The 20,664-nt window shown below is 46.9% G+C and overlaps 1 protein-coding gene across 1 annotated transcript in view; it reads left to right on the plus strand.

Annotated features, from left to right (window-relative positions):
* The window catches only part of LOC109883635 (vam6/Vps39-like protein), a 27,237-nt gene extending 7,710 nt beyond the window's left edge, over positions 1-19,527 (plus strand). Inside the window, exons 8-20 of the mRNA XM_031787585.1 lie at positions 2-143; positions 3,154-3,294; positions 3,634-3,775; positions 4,662-4,748; positions 5,028-5,101; positions 6,940-7,156; positions 7,467-7,595; positions 10,873-10,975; positions 13,381-13,426; positions 14,487-14,636; positions 15,109-15,243; positions 15,555-15,646; positions 16,218-19,527. Of these exons, the coding sequence (XP_031643445.1) occupies positions 2-143; positions 3,154-3,294; positions 3,634-3,775; positions 4,662-4,748; positions 5,028-5,101; positions 6,940-7,156; positions 7,467-7,595; positions 10,873-10,975; positions 13,381-13,426; positions 14,487-14,636; positions 15,109-15,243; positions 15,555-15,646; positions 16,218-16,299 (1,540 nt within the window). The 3' untranslated portion in view covers positions 16,300-19,527. The remainder of the gene's footprint in view (position 1; positions 144-3,153; positions 3,295-3,633; positions 3,776-4,661; positions 4,749-5,027; positions 5,102-6,939; positions 7,157-7,466; positions 7,596-10,872; positions 10,976-13,380; positions 13,427-14,486; positions 14,637-15,108; positions 15,244-15,554; positions 15,647-16,217) is intronic.
* Positions 19,528-20,664: the final 1,137 nt, after the last annotated feature.

Genomic DNA, 20,664 nt, shown 5'->3' on the forward strand with positions numbered 1-20,664 from the left:
ATCCGACCCATGTGATTGGTCTGTATCCTGACCTGCTCCCCGCTGACTACCGTAAACAGCTGCACTACCCCAACCCCCTGCCCAGTCTGTCTGGAGCAGAACTGGAGAAGGCTCACCTGGCGCTCATAGACTACCTGACACAGGTGGGTGGGGGGGGGGGTGGGGGTGTAAACCAGTGTGTAGTACTATCTGACACAGGTGGGTGGGGGGGGTGTAAACCAGCGTGTAGTACTACCTGACACAGGTGGGTGGGTGGGGTGTAAACCAGCGTGTAGTACTACCTGACACAGGTGGGTGGGGGGGAGGGTGTAAACCAGCGTGTAGTACTACCTGACACAGGTGGGTGGGGGGTGTAAACCAGCGTGTAGTACTACCTGACACAGGTGGGTGGGGGGGGGTGTAAACCAGCGTGTAGTACTACCTGACACAGGTGGGTGGGGGGGAGGGTGTAAACCAGTGTGTAGTACTACCTGACACAGGTGGGTGGGGTGGGGGGGGGTGTAAACCAGTGTGTAGTACTACCTGACACAGGTGGGTGGGGGGGGGTGTAAACCAGTGTGTAGTACTACCTGACACAGGTGGGTGGGGGGGAGGGTGTAAACCAGTGTGTAGTACTACCTGACACAGGTGGGTGGGGGGGGGGGGGGGTGTAAACCAGTGTGTAGTACTACCTGACACAGGTGGGTGGGGGGGAGGGTGTAAACCAGCGTGTAGTACTACCTGACACAGGTGGGTGGGGGGGAGGGTGTAAACCAGCGTGTAGTACTACCTGACACAGGTGGGTGGGGGGGAGGGTGTAAACCAGCGTGTAGTACTACCTGACACAGGTGGGTGGGGGGGAGGGTGTAAACCAGTGTGTAGTACTACCTGACACAGGTGGGTGGGGGGGTTGTAAACCAGCGTGTAGTACTATCTGACACAGGTGGGTGGGGGGGTTGTAAACCAGTGTGTAGTACTACCTGACACAGGTGGGTGGGGGGGTTGTAAACCAGCGTGTAGTACTACCTGACGTATGTCACCCTGCTGGCTTGTCTCTGTGCTGTCTCAGGTGAATGTTGATCCAGTAGCACGTCTCTGTGCTGTCTCAGGTGAATGTTGATCCAGTAGCGTGTCTCTGTGCTGTCTCAGGTGAATGTTGATCCAGTAGCACGTCTCTGTGCTGTCTCAGGTGAATGTTGATCCAGTAGCATGTCTCTGTGATGTCTCAGGTGAATGTTGATCCAGTAGCACGTCTCTGATGTCTCAGGTGAATGTTGATCCAGTAGCACGTCTCTGTGATGTCTCAGGTGAATGTTGATCCAGTAGCATGTCTCTGTGCTGTCTCAGGTGAATGTTGATCCAGTAGCACGTCTCTGTGCTGTCTCAGGTGAATGTTGATCCAGTAGCACATCTCTGTGCTGTCTCAGGTGAATGTTGATCCAGTAGCACGTGTCTGTGCTGTCTCAGGTGAATGTTGATCCAGTAGCACGTGTCTGTGCTGTCTCAGGTGAATGTTGATCCAGTAGCACGTCTCTGTGCTGTCTCAGGTGAATGTTGATCCAGTAGCACATCTCTGTGCTGTCTCAGGTGAATGTTGATCCAGTAGCATGTCTCTGTGCTGTCTCAGGTGAATGTTGATCCAGTAGCACGTCTCTGTGCTGTCTCAGGTGAATGTTGATCCAGTAGCACGTCACCCTGCAGTCCACTGCTGGCTTGATTCATATCTAGATAATATTGTATTTAGTTGCAGGGTGTTGTGCTGATGGACAGGGATTTGTCTGCCGTTTGTAATCCTTTTGGTGGGCCGCCTAAGCACTTTTTTTTGGGGGGGGGGGGTCGTCGAAGTCGAAACAGTGTAAAAAAAGAATCGTAATTTGTGATGGAAAAAACGCTTTCGGGGTAAACTAAGTATGTAGAAAAGGTAATGGTATTTATTATATTTATTTTTAGATCATCTTTGTTGGTTCTTAATCACCAAAATAAAAACTAGACAGTCAGGGAGAATTTAAAATTCCCCAAATAATGAATTTAGCAGCGTTTATTTTAGTTTGGAATTTAGCGTTGTGTTGATGTTATGTTTGAGCAAGATAAAAATGCATAGAATTTCAGGAAAGTACCTTAAAAATGCTCAGATTCACCGCCATGATTAGGGACCTCTAAAATTGTCTCCTAAATATTCCTTTCCCCCCACCACCACCTCAGCCCCCCACCACCACCTCAGCCCCCCACCACCACCTCAGCCCCCCACCACCACCTCAGCCCCCACCACCACCACACCACCACCTCAGCCCCCCACCACCACCTCAGCCCCCACCACCACACCACCACCTCAGCCCCCCCGCCCCCGCCCCCACCACCACCTCAGCCCCCCACCACCACCACACCACCACCTCAGCCCCCCACCACCACCTCAGCCCCCCCCCACCACCTCAGCCCCCCACCACCATCTCAGCCCCCCACCACCACCTCAGCCCCCACCACCACACCACCACCTCAGCCCCCCCGCCCCCGCCCCCACCACCACCTCAGCCCCCCACCACCACCACACCACCACCTCAGCCCCCCACCACCACCTCAGCCCCCACCACCACCACACCACCACCTCAGCCCCCACCACCACCACACCACCACCACCACACCACCACCTCAGCGCCCCCACCACCACCTCAGCCCCCCACCACCACCTCAGCCCCCACCACCACCACACCACCACCTCAGCCCCCACCACCACCTCAGCCCGCCCCACCACCACCTCAGCCCCCATCACCACCTCAGCCCGCCCCCACCACCACCTCAGCCCCCACCACCACCTCAGCCCGCCCCACCACCACCTCAGCCCCCACCACCACCACACCACCACCTCAGCCCCCCCGCCCCCACCACCTCAGCCCCCACCACCACCACCACCTCAGCCCCCCCCACCACCTCAACCCCCCCGCCCCCACCACCACCTCAGCCCCCCCCACCACCTCAGCCCCCCCGCCCCCACCACCACCTCAGCCCCCCCACCACCTCAGCGCCCCCGCCCCCACCACCACCTCAGCCCACCCCACCACCTCAGCCCCCGCCCCCACCACCACCTCAGCCGCTCACCACCTCAGCCCCCCCCCCCCCCCCCCCCCCCCCCCCCCACCACCAGAGGAAACCCCAATGACAGTGATGTGTGTATTCCAGAAACGCAGCCACCTGGTGAAACACCTGAACGACTCCGAGCCGTCCACCCCGTCTCCCCTCATGGAGGGAATTCCAACCATCAAGAGCAGGAAGAAACTCCTGCAGATCATCGACACCACGCTGCTCAAATGCTACCTGCATGTACGTATGGATACCTCCGACGTACTCCCCCATGTACCTCTGTGTCCCTTTACCCTGTTTATGCGTATAGCCTCAAAGGGTCAGTTTCCTGGACACTGATTGAAGACTCATCCTGGACTGAGAAGCTGTCTAGATAAAAGGTTGTCCATTGAGTGCTTCTCAGTCCAGGACTAGTCTTCATCTGTGTCCCTGTGTTAATCTAGTGCCTCTCTCCAGACGGTGTCCCCTGTGTTAATCTAGTATCTCCTCTCTCCAGACCAACGTGTCCCCTGTGTTAATCTAGTATCTCCTCTCTCCAGACCAACGTGTCCCCTGTGTTAATCTAGTGTCTCTCTCCAGACCAACGTGGCCCTGGTGTCCCCTCTGTTGCGTCTGGATAATAACCACTGTCACATTGAGGAGAGTGAGTACATCCTGAAGAAGGCCCACAAGTACAGCGAGCTCATCATCCTCTATGAGAAGAAGGGCCTGCATCAGAAAGGTAATGAGCACCATCACACCACCTCCTCCATGCTTCAAAGGTAATGAGAACCATCACACCACCTCCTCCATGCTTCAAAGGTAATGAGCACCATCACACCTCCTCCTCCATGCTTCAAAGGTAATGAGCACCATCACACCACCTCCTCCATGCTTCAAAGGTAATGAGCACCATCACACCTCCTCCTCCATGCTTCAAAGGTAATGAGCACCATCACACCTCCTCCTCCATGCTTCAAAGGTAATGAGCACCATCACACCACCTCCTCCATGCTTCAAAGGTAATGAGCACCATCACACCACCTCCTCCATGCTTCAAAGGTAATGAGCACCATCACACCACCGCCTCCATGCTTCAAAGGTAATGAGCACCATCACACCACCGCCTCCATGCTTCAAAGGTAATGAGCACCATCACACCACCGCCTCCATGCTTCAAAGGTAATGAGCACCATCACACCACCTCCTCCATGCTTCAAAGGTAATGAGCACCATCACACCACCTCCTCCATGCTTCAAAGGTAATGAGCATTGTCACTGTGGCGTGTAGACGGCGTTGTCGCCGTGGCGTGTAGACGGCGTCGTCGCCGTGGCGTGTCTTGTCCATTCAGATGACCTAAATCTATATGATTCTTGTCTGAATTGAATTATGTACTCGCGTACAAGCGACACGTCCTTTTGTTCTGCATTCTTTCCCTCCCCTGTTTTTCTTCCTTCACACCTCTCCTTCACCTCTTCCTGACCCTGTTTGTGCTCCTCTCTGCCTCCCTTGCAGGTGGTGTTGGATCAGTTCCACCAAAGCTAACGTTGCTCTCTTCCTCCACCAGCCCTGCAGGTGTTGTTGGATCAGTTCTACCAAGGCTAACTCTCCTCTCTTCCTCCCCCAGCCCTACAGGTGTTGTTGGATCAGTCCACCAAGGCTAACTCTCCTCTAAAGGGACATGAGAGGACGGTGCAGTACCTCCAGAGACTGGGTGAGTTAAGTTGATGTTGGGAGGTTAATGATTTGTTTTGTTAATGATATTGGATTAAACATCCAAGTAAATGAACATTGGGATTGAAACATACAATAGGCTTTCCACACAGCAGAGTTGATGTGTGTATGACGGCACTAACGAAGAGAACACCACAGTCGATATAGCTCCACAAACAACACCATATGAGTTAACCTTTAACCTTTCCACCATTCTCACACGTCCAACCCTGTCCTCTCTGAGCGTACCATTAATCATCTCTTATCATTATCTTGTCAGGGATGGAGAATCTGGTCATTATCTTTGAGTTCTCTCCCTGGGTTCTGAAGATCTGTCCTGAGGACGGACTCAAGGTGAGACAGGATTGTCGGGAGTTGGAACCGTCTTTGCCTACCCTAGTTGACTGCACTGTTTGTTGGAACGTTGCTGCGGGGAATTGCTTCCATTCAGCCACGAGCATTAATGAGGTCGGGCACTGATGTTGGGCGATTAGGCCTGGATCACAGACGGTGCTCCAATTCATCCCGAAGGTGTTCGATGGGGTTGAGGTCAGGGCTCTGTGCAGGCCAGTCAAGTTCTTCCACACCGATATTGACAAACCATTTATTTTATAGACCTCGCTTTGTGTACTGGGGCATTGTCATACTGAAACAGGAAAGGGCCTCCCCCAAAATGTTGGATGCACAGAACCATCTAGAATGTCATTGTGTAGGGTTAAGATTTCCCTTCATTGGAACTAAGGCCCAAATCATGAAAAACACCCCCAGACCATTACTCCTCCTCCACCAAACTTTACAGTTGGCAGGTAGCGTTCTCCTGGCATCTTCCAAACTCAGATTTGTCTGTCGGACTGTCAGATTGTGAAGTTTGATTCAGCATCCCAGAGAATGCGTTTCCTCTGCTCAAATCAAATCAATGTTATTGGTCACATGGTCAGCAGATGTTATTGGTCACATGGTCAGCAGATGTTATTGGTCACATGGTCAGCAGATGTTATTGGTCACATGGTCAGCAGATGTTATTGGTCACATGGTCAGCAGATGTTATTGGTCACATGGTCAGCAGATGTTATTGGTCACATGGTCAGCAGATGTTATTGGTCACATGGTCAGCAGATGTTATTGGTCACATGGTCAGCAGATGTTATTGGTCACATGGTCAGCAGATGTTATTGGTCACATGGTCAGCAGATGTTATTGGTCACATGGTCAGCAGATGTTATTGGTCACATGGTTAGCAGATGTTAATGTGAGTGTAGTGAAATGCTTGTGCTTCTAGTTCCAAGCCACTCAATGTTAGTGGTGGCTGTTTAACAGTCTGATGGCCTTGAGATAGAAGCTGTTTTTCAGTCTCTCGGTCCCAGCTTTGATGCACCTGTACTGACCTCGCCTTCTGGATGATAGCGGGGTGAACAGGCAGTGGCTCGGGTGGTTGTTGTCCTTGATGATCTTTATGGCCTTCCTGTGACATCGGGTGGTGTAGTTGTCCTGGAGTGCAGGTAGTTTGCCCCCGGTGATGCGTTTTGCAGACCTCACTACCCTCTGGAGAGCCTTACGGTTGTGGGCGGAGCAGTTGCCGTACCAGGCGGTGATACAGCCCGACAGGATGCTCTCGATTGTGAATCTGTAGAAGTTTGAGTGTTTTTGGTGACAAGCTAAACTTATTTTGAGTCAAATGGCTGTGTGCTTTATACCACTCCAGCCAACGCTTGGCATTGTGCATGGTGATCTTAGGCTTGTGTGCGGCTGCTCAGCCGTGGAAACCCATTTCATGGAGCTTCCGACAAACAGTCATTGTGCCGTCGTTGCTTCCAGGGGCAGTTTGGAACTCGGTAGTGAGGGTTGCAATCGAGGACAGATGGTTTTTACGTGCTTCAGCACTCGGCGGTCCCGTTCTGTGAGCTGGCCTACCACTTCGCGACTGAGCCGTTGTTGCTCCTAGACGTTTCCACTTCACAATAACAACACTTACAGTTGACCGGGGCAGCTTTAGCAGGGCAGAAATTTGAAGAACTGTATTGTATACACCGGTCTACAAAGGGTATGGCTGAAATAGCCAAATCCACTAATTTAAAGGAGTGTCCACATACTTTTGAACATGTAGTGTACATACTTTAATACATTGATTCTCCATTGGGGAAAATGTCAATTCAGTATCACTATAGGTCATATACATATTGTTTCTGTCCCAGATATTCACTGAGGACCTGACGGAGGTAGAGACCCTGCCCAGAGACAAGGTCCTGAACTTCCTGAAGGAGGGCTTTAAGGAGCTGACTATCCCCTACCTGGAGCACATCGTACACGTCTGGGAGGAGACGGAGCCAGAGTTCCATAACGTCCTCATTCAGCTGTACCTGGAGAGGGTCCAGGGGCTCATGAAGCAGTACCTCAACTCCCTGCCCGAGGGTAAGACCTGATACTACTACTAATACTACTATCACTACTATTACTACCACTACATGAAGCAGTACCTCAACTCCCTGCCCGAGGGTAAGACCTGATACTACTACAATTGTTTTTTTTTGGGGGGGGGGGGGGTCTAAGGAATATCTAGTACCATTGATCTATAACAGAAAAAGAAGTAGTCCCAGCACACTGCCCTGAGGTACTCCACAGCCCCCAGCACACTGCCCTGAGGTACTCCACAGCCCCCAGCACACTGCCCTGAGGTACTCCACAGCTGGGATCTGTCTGTTCTGTCTTCCTTGTCCTGTAGGGGTTCCTGCAGTGGCTGCTGGAAAGGAGGAGGGGGACCTGGGAGAGTTTAGGAACAAGCTTCTATGTTTCCTGGAGGTCTCTACCAGCTACGAGCCTGGACGTCTTATCAGTGACTTCCCCTTTGACGGTAAGAATGGGATAGTTAGGTGGGGAAATATTCGATGAAGTTACATATTGCAATATTATTTTGGACGATATATTGATATGTTGACTCTCAAAGTATCGATTTGTACTTGCTAGGTAGCATTAGCTAGCGCTAGTTGTCTGTACATGCACCGAAACGCCAGTATTGTTCATCCTATAGCTTATTCTTCATCTTCTTTTGAAAAAGTAAGCCAACATGTTTTCAGCACTTATTTCCATGACTCTTGTCGCTCTGCAGGAGACATACACTGAGTGTACAAAACATTATGAACACCTTCCTAATATTGAGTTGCCCCTAATGCCTGCAGAACAGCCTCTATTCGTCGGGACATGGGACTCTACAAGATGTTGAAAGCGTTCCACAGGGATGCTGGCCCATGTAGAATCCAATGCTCCCCACAGTTACCAAGTTGGCTGGATGTCCTTTGGGTGGTGAACAAGTCTTGAGGTACACGGGAGTATTGAGTGTGGAAAAACCCAGCAGCGTTGCAGTTCTTGACACACTCAAACCGGTGCACCTACTACCATACCCCGTTCAAAGGCACTTAAATATTTTGTCTTTGCCCATTCACCCTCTGAATGGCACACACACTGGCCTGATGGCTCCTTGCTGTCCCCAGTCCACCTGGTTGTGCTGCTGCTCCAGTTTCAACTGTTCTGCCTGCGGCTATGGAACCCTGACCTGTTCACCGGACGTGCTACCTGTCCCAGACCTGCTGTTTTCAACTCTCTCTCTACTGCACCTGCTGTCTCTAACTCTGAATGATCGGCTATGAAAAGCCAACTGACATTTACTCCTGAGGTGCTGACTTGCTGCACCCTCGACAACCACTGTGATTATTATTATCTGACCCTGCTGGTCATCTATGAACATTTGAACATCTTGGCCATGTTCTGTTATAATCTCCACCCGGCACAGCCAGAACAGGACTGGCCACCCCACATAGCCTGGTTCCTCTCTAGGTTTCTTCCTAGGTTTTGGCCTTTCTAGGGAGTTTTTCCTAGCCACCGTGCTTCTACACCTGCATTGCTTGTTGTTTGGGGTTTTAGGCTGGGTTTCTGTACAGCACTTTGAGATATCAGCTGATGTAAGATATTTTGTATTTGATTGATACACAATCCATGTCTCAAGGCTTACAAATCCTTCTTTAACCCGTCTCCTCTTCATTTACACTGATTGAAGTGGATTTAACAAGTGACATCAATAAGGAATCGTATCTTTCACCTGGATTCACCTGGTCAGTCTGTGTCATGGAAAGAGCAGCTGTTCCTAATGTTTTGTGCACTGTGTTTTGTACACTGTGAACAATATGTTTGAAACATCAAATCACAAAATCGCAGTATCGAATCACAATACATACAGAATCATGAGAATCACAATACATACAGAATCATGAGAATCACAATACATACAGAATCATGAGAATCACAATACATACAGAATCATGAGAATCACAATACATACAGAATCATGAGAATCACAATACATACAGAATCATGAGAATCACAATACATACAGAATCATGAGAATCACAATACATACAGAATCATGAGAATCACAATACATACAGAATCATGAGAATCACAATACATACAGAATCATGAGAATCACAATACATACAGAATCATGAGAATCACAATACATACAGAATCATGAGAATCACAATACATACAGAATCATGAGAATCACAATACATACAGAATCATGTGAATCACAATACATACAGAATCATGAGAATCACAATACATACAGAATCATGAGAATCACAATACACATAGAATCATGAGAATCACAATACATTGAGAATCCCAATACACATAGAATCATGAGAATCACAATACATACAGAATCGGCATGTAAGTATGGTGATACTGGCCATCCATTCCCAGCCCTAGTGGTCATGGCTATCAAATCATAGACTTAATTATACCATAATAGTATGATCTGGGACCAGGCTAGGTAACGACCATAGGAGTTGACAAGACAACACAAACCGATCTGGGACCAGGCTAGGTAATGACCATAGGAGTTGACAAGACAACACAAACCGATCTGGGACCAGGCTAGGTAACGACCATAGGATTTGACAAGACAACACAAACAGATCTGGGATCAGCATAGACATAGATGGCATATATTTCACATTATGAGTTATTTAGCAAACACTCCAGAGCGACTTACAATCATTGCATCCAAAAGGCCGCATGCGATCACTAATAGCAGTCAGAGAGGACAATACCAACCGTCTCTACCAGCAGTCTGACTGAGCGGTGGTAGGCAGCAGCAGGCTCTTAAGCATTCATTCAAACTTTACATCGTTTGCCAGCAGCTCTTAGCAATGCTTGAAGCACAGGGCTGTTTATGACTTCAAGCCTATCAACTCCTGAGATGAGGCTGGTGTAACCGATGTGAAACGGCTAGCTTAGTTAGCGGTGGTGCGCACTAAATAGCGTTTCAATCGGTGACGTCACTTGCTCTGAGACCTTGAAGTAGTGGTTCCCCTTTGCTCTGCAAGGGCCGCGGCTTTTGTGGAGCGATGGGTAACGCTGCTTCGTGGGTGACTGTTGTCGATGTGTTCCTGGTTCGAGCCCAGGTAGGGGCGAGGAGAGGGACGGAAGCTATACTGTTACACTGGCAATACCCAACTGCCTATAAGAACATCCAATAGTCAAAGGTTAATGAAATACAAATGGTATAGAGAGAAATAGTCCTATAAATACTATATTAACTACAACCTAAAACTTCTTACCTGGGAATATTGAAGTCTCATGTTAAAAGGAACCACCAGCTTTCATATGTTCTCATGTTCTGAGCAAGGAACTGAAACGTTAGCTTTCTAACATGGCACATATTGCACTTTTACTTTCTTCTCCAACACTTTGTTTTTTCATTATTTAAACCAAATTGAACATGTTTCATTATTTACTTGAGGCTAAATTGATTTTATTTATGTATTAGTTCAAATAAAAATGTTCATTGTTCATTTAGTATTGTTGTAATTGTCATTTATTATATATATATTTATAAAAATCGAACGATTAATCGGTATCGGCTTTTTTTGGTCCTCCAATAATCGGTATCGGCGTTGAAAAATCAGTATCAGTCGACCTCTAGTTGTAATATCCCATAAACCTTTGCTTAAATGAGGAAGAATTCTAAGTAATGGCACCAGCTATGCTAGTTGGCAACGACGCTGGTCCCATGACGCTTCCGCACCCTGGGTGTCTTCAATCTAACCGTGCCATTTTGTCTGTGTCAGGTCTTCTGGAGGAGAGGGCCGTGCTGCTGGGTCGGATGGGGAAACACGAACAGGCCCTCTTCATCTACGTACACGTCCTGAAGGACACCCACATGGCAGAGGAGTGAGTACTACTGCCTAGACACACACACTGACTCGCACACGGTTGGTTAGCCTTTATTCCCCTCTGAAGTCCACTGAGACTGAGTGCCAACAGGGAAAGGATCCTCCCCCCCCCCCCCCCCCTTGGTGGGGGCTGTGGAAAGAGGAGGAGATTTAACACTTGCTCTTGTATCATGTGACCCCCCGAAATAATCCTTGGACCAGTGTACATTATTGCAAGTTTATGCAGATGGACTTGGGAACATGACCGCCAAGCCGCGCTTTTTAACACCTAGTTGCTAGCTGCACCAATGTGTCAGAGGAAACACTGTTAAACTGACGACTGAGGTCAGCCTGCAGGCGCCCGGCCCACCACAAGGAGTCGCTAGAGCGCCATGAGACAAGTAAAGACCCCCCCCCCCCCCCAAACCCTATTGGACTCCCGGTCACGAACCCCAGGCTGTAGTGATGCAGTGCCTCCTTAAACGGCTGCGCCGCTCGGGAGGCCTGACAATGACACGTTTAAATCTGTTTCCTACAACCTTGAGACATCTGTGGTATTGTGTTGTGACAAAAATGCACATTTTAGTGGCCTTTTATTGTCCCCAGCACAAGGTGCTCCTGTGTAATGAGCATGCTGTTTAATCAGCTTCTTGATAATCCACACCTTTTCAGGTGGATGGATCGATCACTGACAGGGATGTAAACAAAAAATGTGCTCAATTGAGAGAAGCTTTTTGTGCATATGGGAAATCTTTTGGGATCTTTATTTCAGATCATGAAACACTTTATATGCTGAGTATATATTTTTGTTTGTTATAGTAAAAGTTGACACTCTTAATTACGTTGTAAGGCCTTTAAACGTTAAACCTTAACCCAATGATTAGCTGTATAGTTACTGTCCTCACCTGCCGAGTGACATATCAAAAACCTAAACAAATGAACAACAAAACAATGTAAACAAGAAAGATGGTCTCCAAAAGGAGCGTCCGTTGAATCCCAGGATGAAGAAGTACCCTGTGGATGCAGAGCCAACTGGAAGGTCAAAAGGTAAAGGAAAAGACTGCCCTGGAATCTCCCCCCCCCCCCCCCGACTGTGGTCAAAAGGTAAAGGAAAAGACTGCCTTGGAATCTCCCCCCCCCCCCCCCGACTGTGGTCAAAAGGTAAAGGAAAAGACTGCCTTGGAATCTCCCCCCCCCCCCCCCCCGACTGTGGTCAAAAGGTAAAGGAAAAGACTGCCCTGGAATCTCCCCCCCCCCCCCCCCCCCCGACTGTAGTCAAAAGGTAAAGGAAAAGACTGCCCTGGAATCTCCCCCCCCCCCCGACTGTGGTCAAAAGGTAAAGGAAAAGACTGCCCTGGAATCCCCCCCCCCCAACTGCGGTCAAAAGGTAAAGGAAAAGACTGCCTTGGAATCTTCTCCCCCCCCCCCCCCCCCCCCCCCCCGTGCCGCATTACATTTGAATAGAGCTACACGATAACCCACATGTGAAACCACTAACTGAACAGAACTAGGGCTACGGCGGACTGTGAGCTTCGGGAATGTTTCTGTCACCACGGTGCATCGGTCAGAATGCCAATCGGGAGTTTAGGGAGTGTTATTGCACACAGCTGAACACAGAAACGAACAGAGCTGTAATCTCTGCCAAACGTGCTTCTACAAAGTATTGACTCAGGGGTGTGAATACTGATGTAAAGTAGATATTTCTGTATTTGATTTTTAAATACATTTTGCAAACATTTCTAAAAAACATTTGTCGTTATGGGGTTATTGCGTGTAGAAAAAATATATTTAATCTATTTAGCTTTTATTTTATTATCACAAAATGTGGAATAAGTCAAGGGGTACGACTACAAGTCTCTAATAGCATTCAATAGTCTTCAAGCGTGCTAATGGTATTCTCCCTGCATCTTGTTTATAATTTTGTCATCGTGGTTAGACTTAGGTCTATGTCTCTTTATTGGCTGACTGTAATTACAATGTTCGAGAGCAGACTGTCCAAGCTAACAACAACATCTGGTTAGTCCTTTTTTTCTTCTCAGACAATATTGCTTGGCTGTCAACAGAAGAATGTCCCTTTCCAGGCACCGTACCTCACCTTCCACGGCAGAGGCTAAATACACCGAGACTCTTTCATCTCTGTTCATCTTTCATCATCTCTCTTCGGAGCCTTCTAAAAAAACGTTTATTCCCATCCTGTTTCTGGGAATCTTCCGATCAGGATTTCTGGAAAAACTTGTCAGTTTTGGGAAAGTTACAGGAAATGTTTGCAACTTTTTACTGAGGAAGGGAGTAGGACTACAGAAAGTCTCCCACTAAAACATCCAACCAGCCATTAACAACAACAAGCTGATTCAAAAGTCTTGTTGTGAATCGTCACGTGTTGTTGTCTCACTCCAAGCTGAATTTGTGTTGCTCTCCCCTCAGGTACTGTCATAGGCATTATGACAAAGAGACGGACAGAAGCCAGGATGTGAGTAACCCCTTATGACTGACGCATACCTACATACCTGCCTCGTTAACCCTCTATCTGTTAACCCAGTGGTACTATGATACAGGTGTACCTGTCTGTTAACCCTCTATATCTGTGATACAGGTGTACCTGTCTGTTAACCCTCTATATCTGTGATACAGGTGTACCTGTCTGTTAACCCAGTGGTATAATGATACAGGTGTACCTGTCTGTTAACCCAGTGGTACTATGATACAGGTGTACCTGTCTGTTAACCCTCTATATCTGTGATACAGGTGTACCTGTCTGTTAACCCTCTATATCTGTGATACAGGTGTACCTGTCTGTTAACCCAGTGGTATAATGATACCGGTGTACCTGTCTGTTAACCCAGTGGTATAATGATACAGGTGTACCTGTCTGTTAACCCTCTATATCTGTGATACAGGTGTACCTGTCTGTTAACCCTCTATATCTGTGATACAGGTGTACCTGTCTGTTAACCCTCTATATCTGTGATACAGGTGTACCTGTCTGTTAACCCAGTGGTATAATGATACAGGTGTACCTGTCTGTTAACCCAGTGGTACTATGATACAGGTGTACCTGTCTGTTAACCCAGTGGTACTATGATACAGGTGTACCTGTCTGTTAACCCAGTGGTACAGGTGTACCTGTCTGTTAACCCAGTGGTATTATGATACCGGTGTACCTGTCTGTTAACCCAGTAGTACTATGATACAGGTGTACCTGTCTGTTAACCCAGTGATACAGGTGTACCTGTCTGTTAACCCAGTGGTACTATGATACAGGTGTACCTGTCTGTTAACCCAGTGGTATTATGATACAGGTGTACCTGTCTGTTAACCCTCTATATCTGTGATACAGGTGTACCTGTCTGTTAACCCTCTATATCTGTGATACAGGTGTACCTGTCTGTTAACCCAGTGGTATTATGATACAGGTGTACCTGTCTGTTAACCCAGTGGTACTATGATACAGGTGTACCTGTCTGTTAATAACCCAGTGGTACTATGATACAGGTGTACCTGTTTGTTAACCCAGTGGTACTATGATACAGGTGTACCTGTCTCTACTGCGCATGTACCTGTCCCCTCCTGACGTCCACTGTCTTGGGCCAATCAAAATGGAGCTGTTGGAGCCACAGACCAATCTAATGGCAGCTCTACATGTCCTGGAGCTGCACCACAGCAAGCTGAATACAACTAAGGTAGGTTGCACCACAGCAAGATGTATACAACTAAGGTAGGTTGCACCACAGCAAGATGTATTCAACTATGGTAGGTTGCACCACAGCACAGCAAGATGAATACAAGTAAGGTAGGTTGACTCAAATTATGTCAATTAGCCTATCAGAAGCTTCTAAAGCCATGACATCTTTTTCTGGAATTTTCCAAGCTGTTTAAAGGCACAGTCAACTTAGTGTATGTAAACTTCTAACCCACTGGAATTGTGATATAGTGAATTATAAGTGAAATAATCTGTCTGTAAACAATTATTGGAAAAATGACTTGTGTCATGCAGAAAGTAGATGTCCTAACCGACTTGCCAAAACTATTGTTTGTTAACAAGAAATGTGTGGAGTGGTTGAAAAACAAGTTTTAATGACTCCAACCTAAGTGTATGTAAACTTCTGCCTTCAACTGTATCTATATGATGTATATATTATATCTCTCCACCAGGCCATCGACCTGCTGCCAGCCAACACTCAGATCAGAGAGATCCGTGTGTTCCTGGAGAGTGTTCTGGAGGAGAAGGCTCAGAGGAAACGCTTTGACCAGGTGCTCAAGAGTCTGCTGCAGGCCGAGTTCCTACGGGTGAGAAAGAGAGAGAGACGCTCTGTGTGTTGGTGTCGTGTCCTATGTAACTGTCCTCTACCAGAACTTCAGAAGGAAGGGAGAAAGCTCTTGAGTTTTAAGGTAGGCCTTGAAATACATCCACAGGTACACCTCCAATTGACTCAAATGATGTCAATTAATCAGAGCTTCCTCCCTTCTGATGTTTGAGGAGAAGATTAAAGGAAAGAGCACGCGAGCGACAAGGAACTACCTTTGGAGATTCAACTCTGATGTTTGTTTTTTTGGTCTGTCTGACGTGTGTCATGTTTGTTTTTGGTCTGTGTGTTTAGGTCCAGGAGGAACGTATCTTCCACCAACAGGTGAAGTGTATCATCACAGAGGAAAAGACCTGCAGGGTCTGTAAGAAGAAGATCGGAAACAGGTAAACTTGTTGTATTTTACCCTTATTTTCCCTGGTAAATTGACTGAGAACACATTCTCATTTCCAGCAATGACCTGGGGAATAGTTACTGGGATGAATGAGTCAATTGTAAACTGGGGATGATTAGGTGGCCATGATGGTATGAGGGCCAGATTGGGACTTTAGCCTGGACACCGGGGTTAACACCCCTACTCTTATGATAAGTTCCATGGGATCTTTAGTGACCTCAGACAGTCAGGACACCTGTTTCACGTCCCACCCGAAAGACAGCACCCTACACAGGGCATTGGGATATTTATTTTAGACCAGAGGAAAGAGTGCCTCCTACTGGCCCTCCAACACCACTTCCAGCAGCATCTGGTCTCCCATCCAGGGACCGACCAGGACCAACCCTGCTTAGCTTCAGAAGCAAGCCAGCAGTGGTATGCAGGGTGTTATGCTGCTGGCTATTCTAATATCAATGCTTTATAAACACCTATAACTATCATACATCCTTTAGTATGTGATTAAAAACCTGTTGTAAATCTGTGGTAAAGGCTGTCTATGTACTAAAACACTCTGTCCTGTCCAGCGCCTTCGCCAGGTATCCCAACGGTGTTGTGGTTCATTACTTCTGCTGTAAGGACCGAGGGGTGTGTCCTACGGAGCAGTGACACCGCTATCGCCACCTGGACGCAAAGCACTTTGGGATACTAACAGACGAGACTGCTGTGTACTGAAATGACAGAATAGTTCCCTCCTGTGGACTTCGTGTTCGTAGCAGCACCCTGGAAGGCTGGTTTGAAACGACATCACAGCAGCTGGGATATTCAGGAGGAGAGGAGGACTCCATCTCCGGAACTCTTGGCTGCTTCTCTCTGGAACTCTGGCTGCTTCTCTCTGGAACTCTGGCTGCTTCTCTCTGGAACTCTGGCTGCTTCTCTCTGGAACTCTGGCTGCTTCTCTCTGGAACTCTGGCTGCTTCTCTCTGGAACTCTGGCTGCTTCTCTCTGGAACTCTGGCTGCTTCTCTCTGGAACTCTGGAACTGCTACCAGCTACCTATTCTGCCCCACAACCCCAGCTACCTGCTAAACTACAGTACCTGTAGCTATTCTACCAACTACTCTGCTACAGTGACTACTCTGCCCCCTCCCTCTCTCATCCTCAGACTCTACAGAGACTATATAGACTAACTCTTATTCTCTGATGCCTTGTGACTTTTAAGAATGTCCTTAAAAGCAGCCATTTTCTTTTCAGTTAGTGTGTGTTTCTGAGGGAATGGTTTTCATGTTTTCAGTTAGCGTGTGTTTCTGAGGGAATGGTTTTCATGTTTTCAGTTAGCGTGGGTTTCTGAGGGAATGGTTTTCAGTTAGCGTGGGTTTCTGAGGGAATGGTTTTCAGTTAGCGTGGGTTTCTGAGGGAATGGTTTTCAGTTAGCGTGGGTTTCTGGGGGAATGGTTTTCAGCTAGCGTGTGTTTCTGAGGGAATGGTTTTCATGTTTTCAGTTAGCGTGGGTTTCTGAGGGAATGGTTTTCAGTTAGCGTGGGTTTCTGAGGGAATGGTTTTCAGTTAGCGTGGGTTTCTGAGGGAATGGTTTTCAGTTAGCGTGGGTTTCTGGGGGAATGTTTTTCAGTTAGTGTGTGTTTCTGAGGGAATGGTTTTCAGTTAGCGTGGGTTTCTGAGGGAATGGTTTTCAGTTAGCGTGGGTTTCTGAGGGAATGGTTTTCAGTTAGCGTGGGTTTCTGAGGGAATGGTTTTCAGTTAGCGTGGGTTTCTGAGGGAATGGTTTTCAGTTAGCGTGGGTTTCTGAGGGAATGGTTTTCAGTTAGCGTGGGTTTCTGGGGGAATGTTTTTCAGTTAGCGTGTGTTTCTGAGGGAATGGTTTTCAGTTAGCGTGGGTTTCTGAGGGAATGGTTTTCAGTTAGCGTGGGTTTCTGAGGGAATGGTTTTCAGTTAGCGTGGGTTTCTGAGGGAATGGTTTTCAGTTAGCGTGGGTTTCTGAGGGAATGTTTTTTTTTTTTTTAGATCAACCTGTATTTGGATGTAGATCCACAGTTTCAAAATGTGTCTTTTTAGTGATTGATACAATATATTCATTCATTTTTTGGGGAAAAACCTGAAAGAGAAATTATGTCAGCAGCTCAGCCCATGTTTCCCATATTCCAGAAGTGATCGGTGAAATGAAATGGTACTGTCTTTATCATGAGTGTACGTCAGATTGGAATGAAAGTTAAGATATGGGGATGAATTCCAAAATGGCACCCTATTCCATTTTATAGTGCACTACTATATAGCCCTATAGGGTTCTGGTGAAAAGTAGTGCACTATATAGGGAATAGGGTGCCATTTTGGGATGCAGGCATTATATATGTCGCAGTTGTATCCTCGCAACATTGTAAATAAATACGTGCAGCATCAACCAACCGTCCATCTATTTATTGAAGGAGATGTAGCTAGCTATATTCAACCAACCGTTCATCTGTTTATTGAAGATGTAGCTAGCTATACTCAACCAACCGTTCATCTGGCTATTGAAGGAGATGTAGCTAGCTATACTCAACCAACCGTTCATCTGTTTATTGAAGGAGATGTAGCTAGCTATACTCAACCAACCATTCATCTGGTTATTGAAGGAGATGTAGCTAGCTATACTCAACCAACCGTTCATCTGGTTATTGAAGGAGATGTAGCTAGCTATACTCAACCAACCACCTGTTTTTGTTTTTGAGTGTAGCTAGCTATACTCAATCAACCACCTGTTTTTGTTTTTGAGGAGTACATTTGTACGGAATGGGGTGAGTTTACATTAGCTAGTTACACTCAACCAACTGGAATGGGGTGAGTTTACGTTAGCTAGCTACACTCAACCAACCGGAATGGGGTGAGTTTACGTTAGCTAGCTACACTCAACCAACCGGAATGGGGTGAGTTTACGTTAGCTAGCTACACTCAACCAACCGGAATGGGGTGAGTTTACGTTAGCTAGCTACACTCAACCAACCGGAATGGGGTGAGTTTACGTTAGCTAGTTACACTCAACCAACCGGAATGGGGTGAGTTTACGTTAGCTAGTTACACTCAACCAACCGGAATGGGGTGAGTTTACGTTAGCTAGCTACACTCAACCAACCGGAATGGGGTGAGTTTACGTTAGCTAGCTACACTCAACCAACCGGAATGGGGTGAGTTTACGTTAGCTAGCTACACTCAACCAACCGGAATGGGGTGAGTTTACGTTAGCTAGCTACACTCAACCAACCGGAATGGGGTGAGTTTACGTTAGCTAGCTACACTCAACCAACCGGAATGGGGTGAGTTTACGTTAGCTAGCTACACTCAACCAACTGGAATGGGGTGAGTTTACGTTAGCTAGTTACACTCAACCAACCGGAATGGGGTGAGTTTACGTTAGCTAGCTACACTCAACCAACCGGAATGGGGTGAGTTTACGTTAGCTAGCTACACTCAACCAACCGGAATGGGGTGAGTTTACGTTAGCTAGCTACACTCAACCAACCGGAATGGGGTGAGTTTACGTTAGCTAGCTACACTCAACCAACCGGAATGGGGTGAGTTTACGTTAGCTAGCTACACTCAACCAACCGGAATGGGGTGAGTTTACGTTAGCTAGCTACACTCAACCAACCGGAATGGGGTGAGTTTACGTTAGCTAGCTACACTCAACCAACCGGAATGGGGTGAGTTTACGTTAGCTAGCTACAGTATACTCAGTCTGTTGCACCATCTCACCATTTAACCTTCAAAACATTGGTACCATTATATAAAGAGGGAGAGAGTATGAACAGTTTATTGTTTAAGTTTTTTCTTATTTTTTTACTGAGCAAATCAAACCGATATGTCAGTATTGCATGAATTGATTAATAAACATAACTTTACACTCGTATGTATCATTTGGTAGGTGTCATTTTAATGTCTTGGACGCCATGGTTGGTAATGAAAGAACATGCCATACAAATGTTATCAGCCGTATGTACAGGATACTCATGGTGTATATACCTCGTCCAACGACACGCTGACTGCAGGTGCCTTCTGGACAATAAAAAGACAATAAGAACTAAGAAGAGATGGAAAAATACCAACGCAAAGTAAATATCTCAGTTTAACAGAATAAACAATGTAGCATCAGTATAATACAATTTATAGTCCAATATTTACATGTGTTTTGAGGAAAGGGGGGGGGGGGGGTTGAGGGGCCAAGGGTTTAAATTGTTCAGTATTACTATAATGATTCAAGTATTTTAATTGACATCACAATAGCCAGGAAAACCTCCCTAAAATTAAGGAACCTAGAATTAAACCTTGAGAAGGATCAGGCTCAGAGACACGGTATGTTGTAGAGGGGATCTCTTCCCCCCCGCCCCCCCCCCGTCCCTCCTACCATGTATATGTTGTAGAGAGTGAGATCTAACCCAGTCCCTCTTCCTGTATCTGTTCTCAGATCTGTTTATCCTCCTCTTCAGGCTTCGGGTAACTTTCCTAAAATTCCCTTGTTTTCCAGAAGTTGGGTTCAGAATTTCCTGATTTATTGACTTTACAATTGTGTGAATATTTCTGTTTTTTTTCTTCTCATCATCTGGAAAACTTGGACATTTTGGGGGGGGGGGGGGTTGGTTGGTTATCGAACTTTGCAACCTTCTGGAAATGAAAAATGATACACAAGTGAAAGATAGCTATTTGAGCAAACTGTTGAAGGAGCAATCTTCAGTTTTAAATAATAAGAACGTTATCCCTGCCACTGTTTTTGGAAATAGCTGAGGGTTGGCACTGAAGAAATGTAACAACTCTCAAATTCGTAGACAGAACTTTGGCTGGAACGGCTGACCGTCCGTAAAATATCTAATGTAGTTATCTATAAATATCTATAGTTATAACCATGTTTTGGGGTCCATACAGTCTATGATTATAATTACATTGTTTACAAACAATGGCGTAAAACAAATGCTTCTATTTTGGGTCCAGAGCCCTATACTACCAATCATGTTTGAGGAGTTAGCCAGGTATGTTTCTATGGCAACGA

The sequence above is a fragment of the Oncorhynchus kisutch genome, linkage group LG14 (genome assembly GCF_002021735.2).
Source record: "Oncorhynchus kisutch isolate 150728-3 linkage group LG14, Okis_V2, whole genome shotgun sequence".
Classification (NCBI taxonomy): Eukaryota; Metazoa; Chordata; class Actinopteri; order Salmoniformes; family Salmonidae; genus Oncorhynchus; species Oncorhynchus kisutch.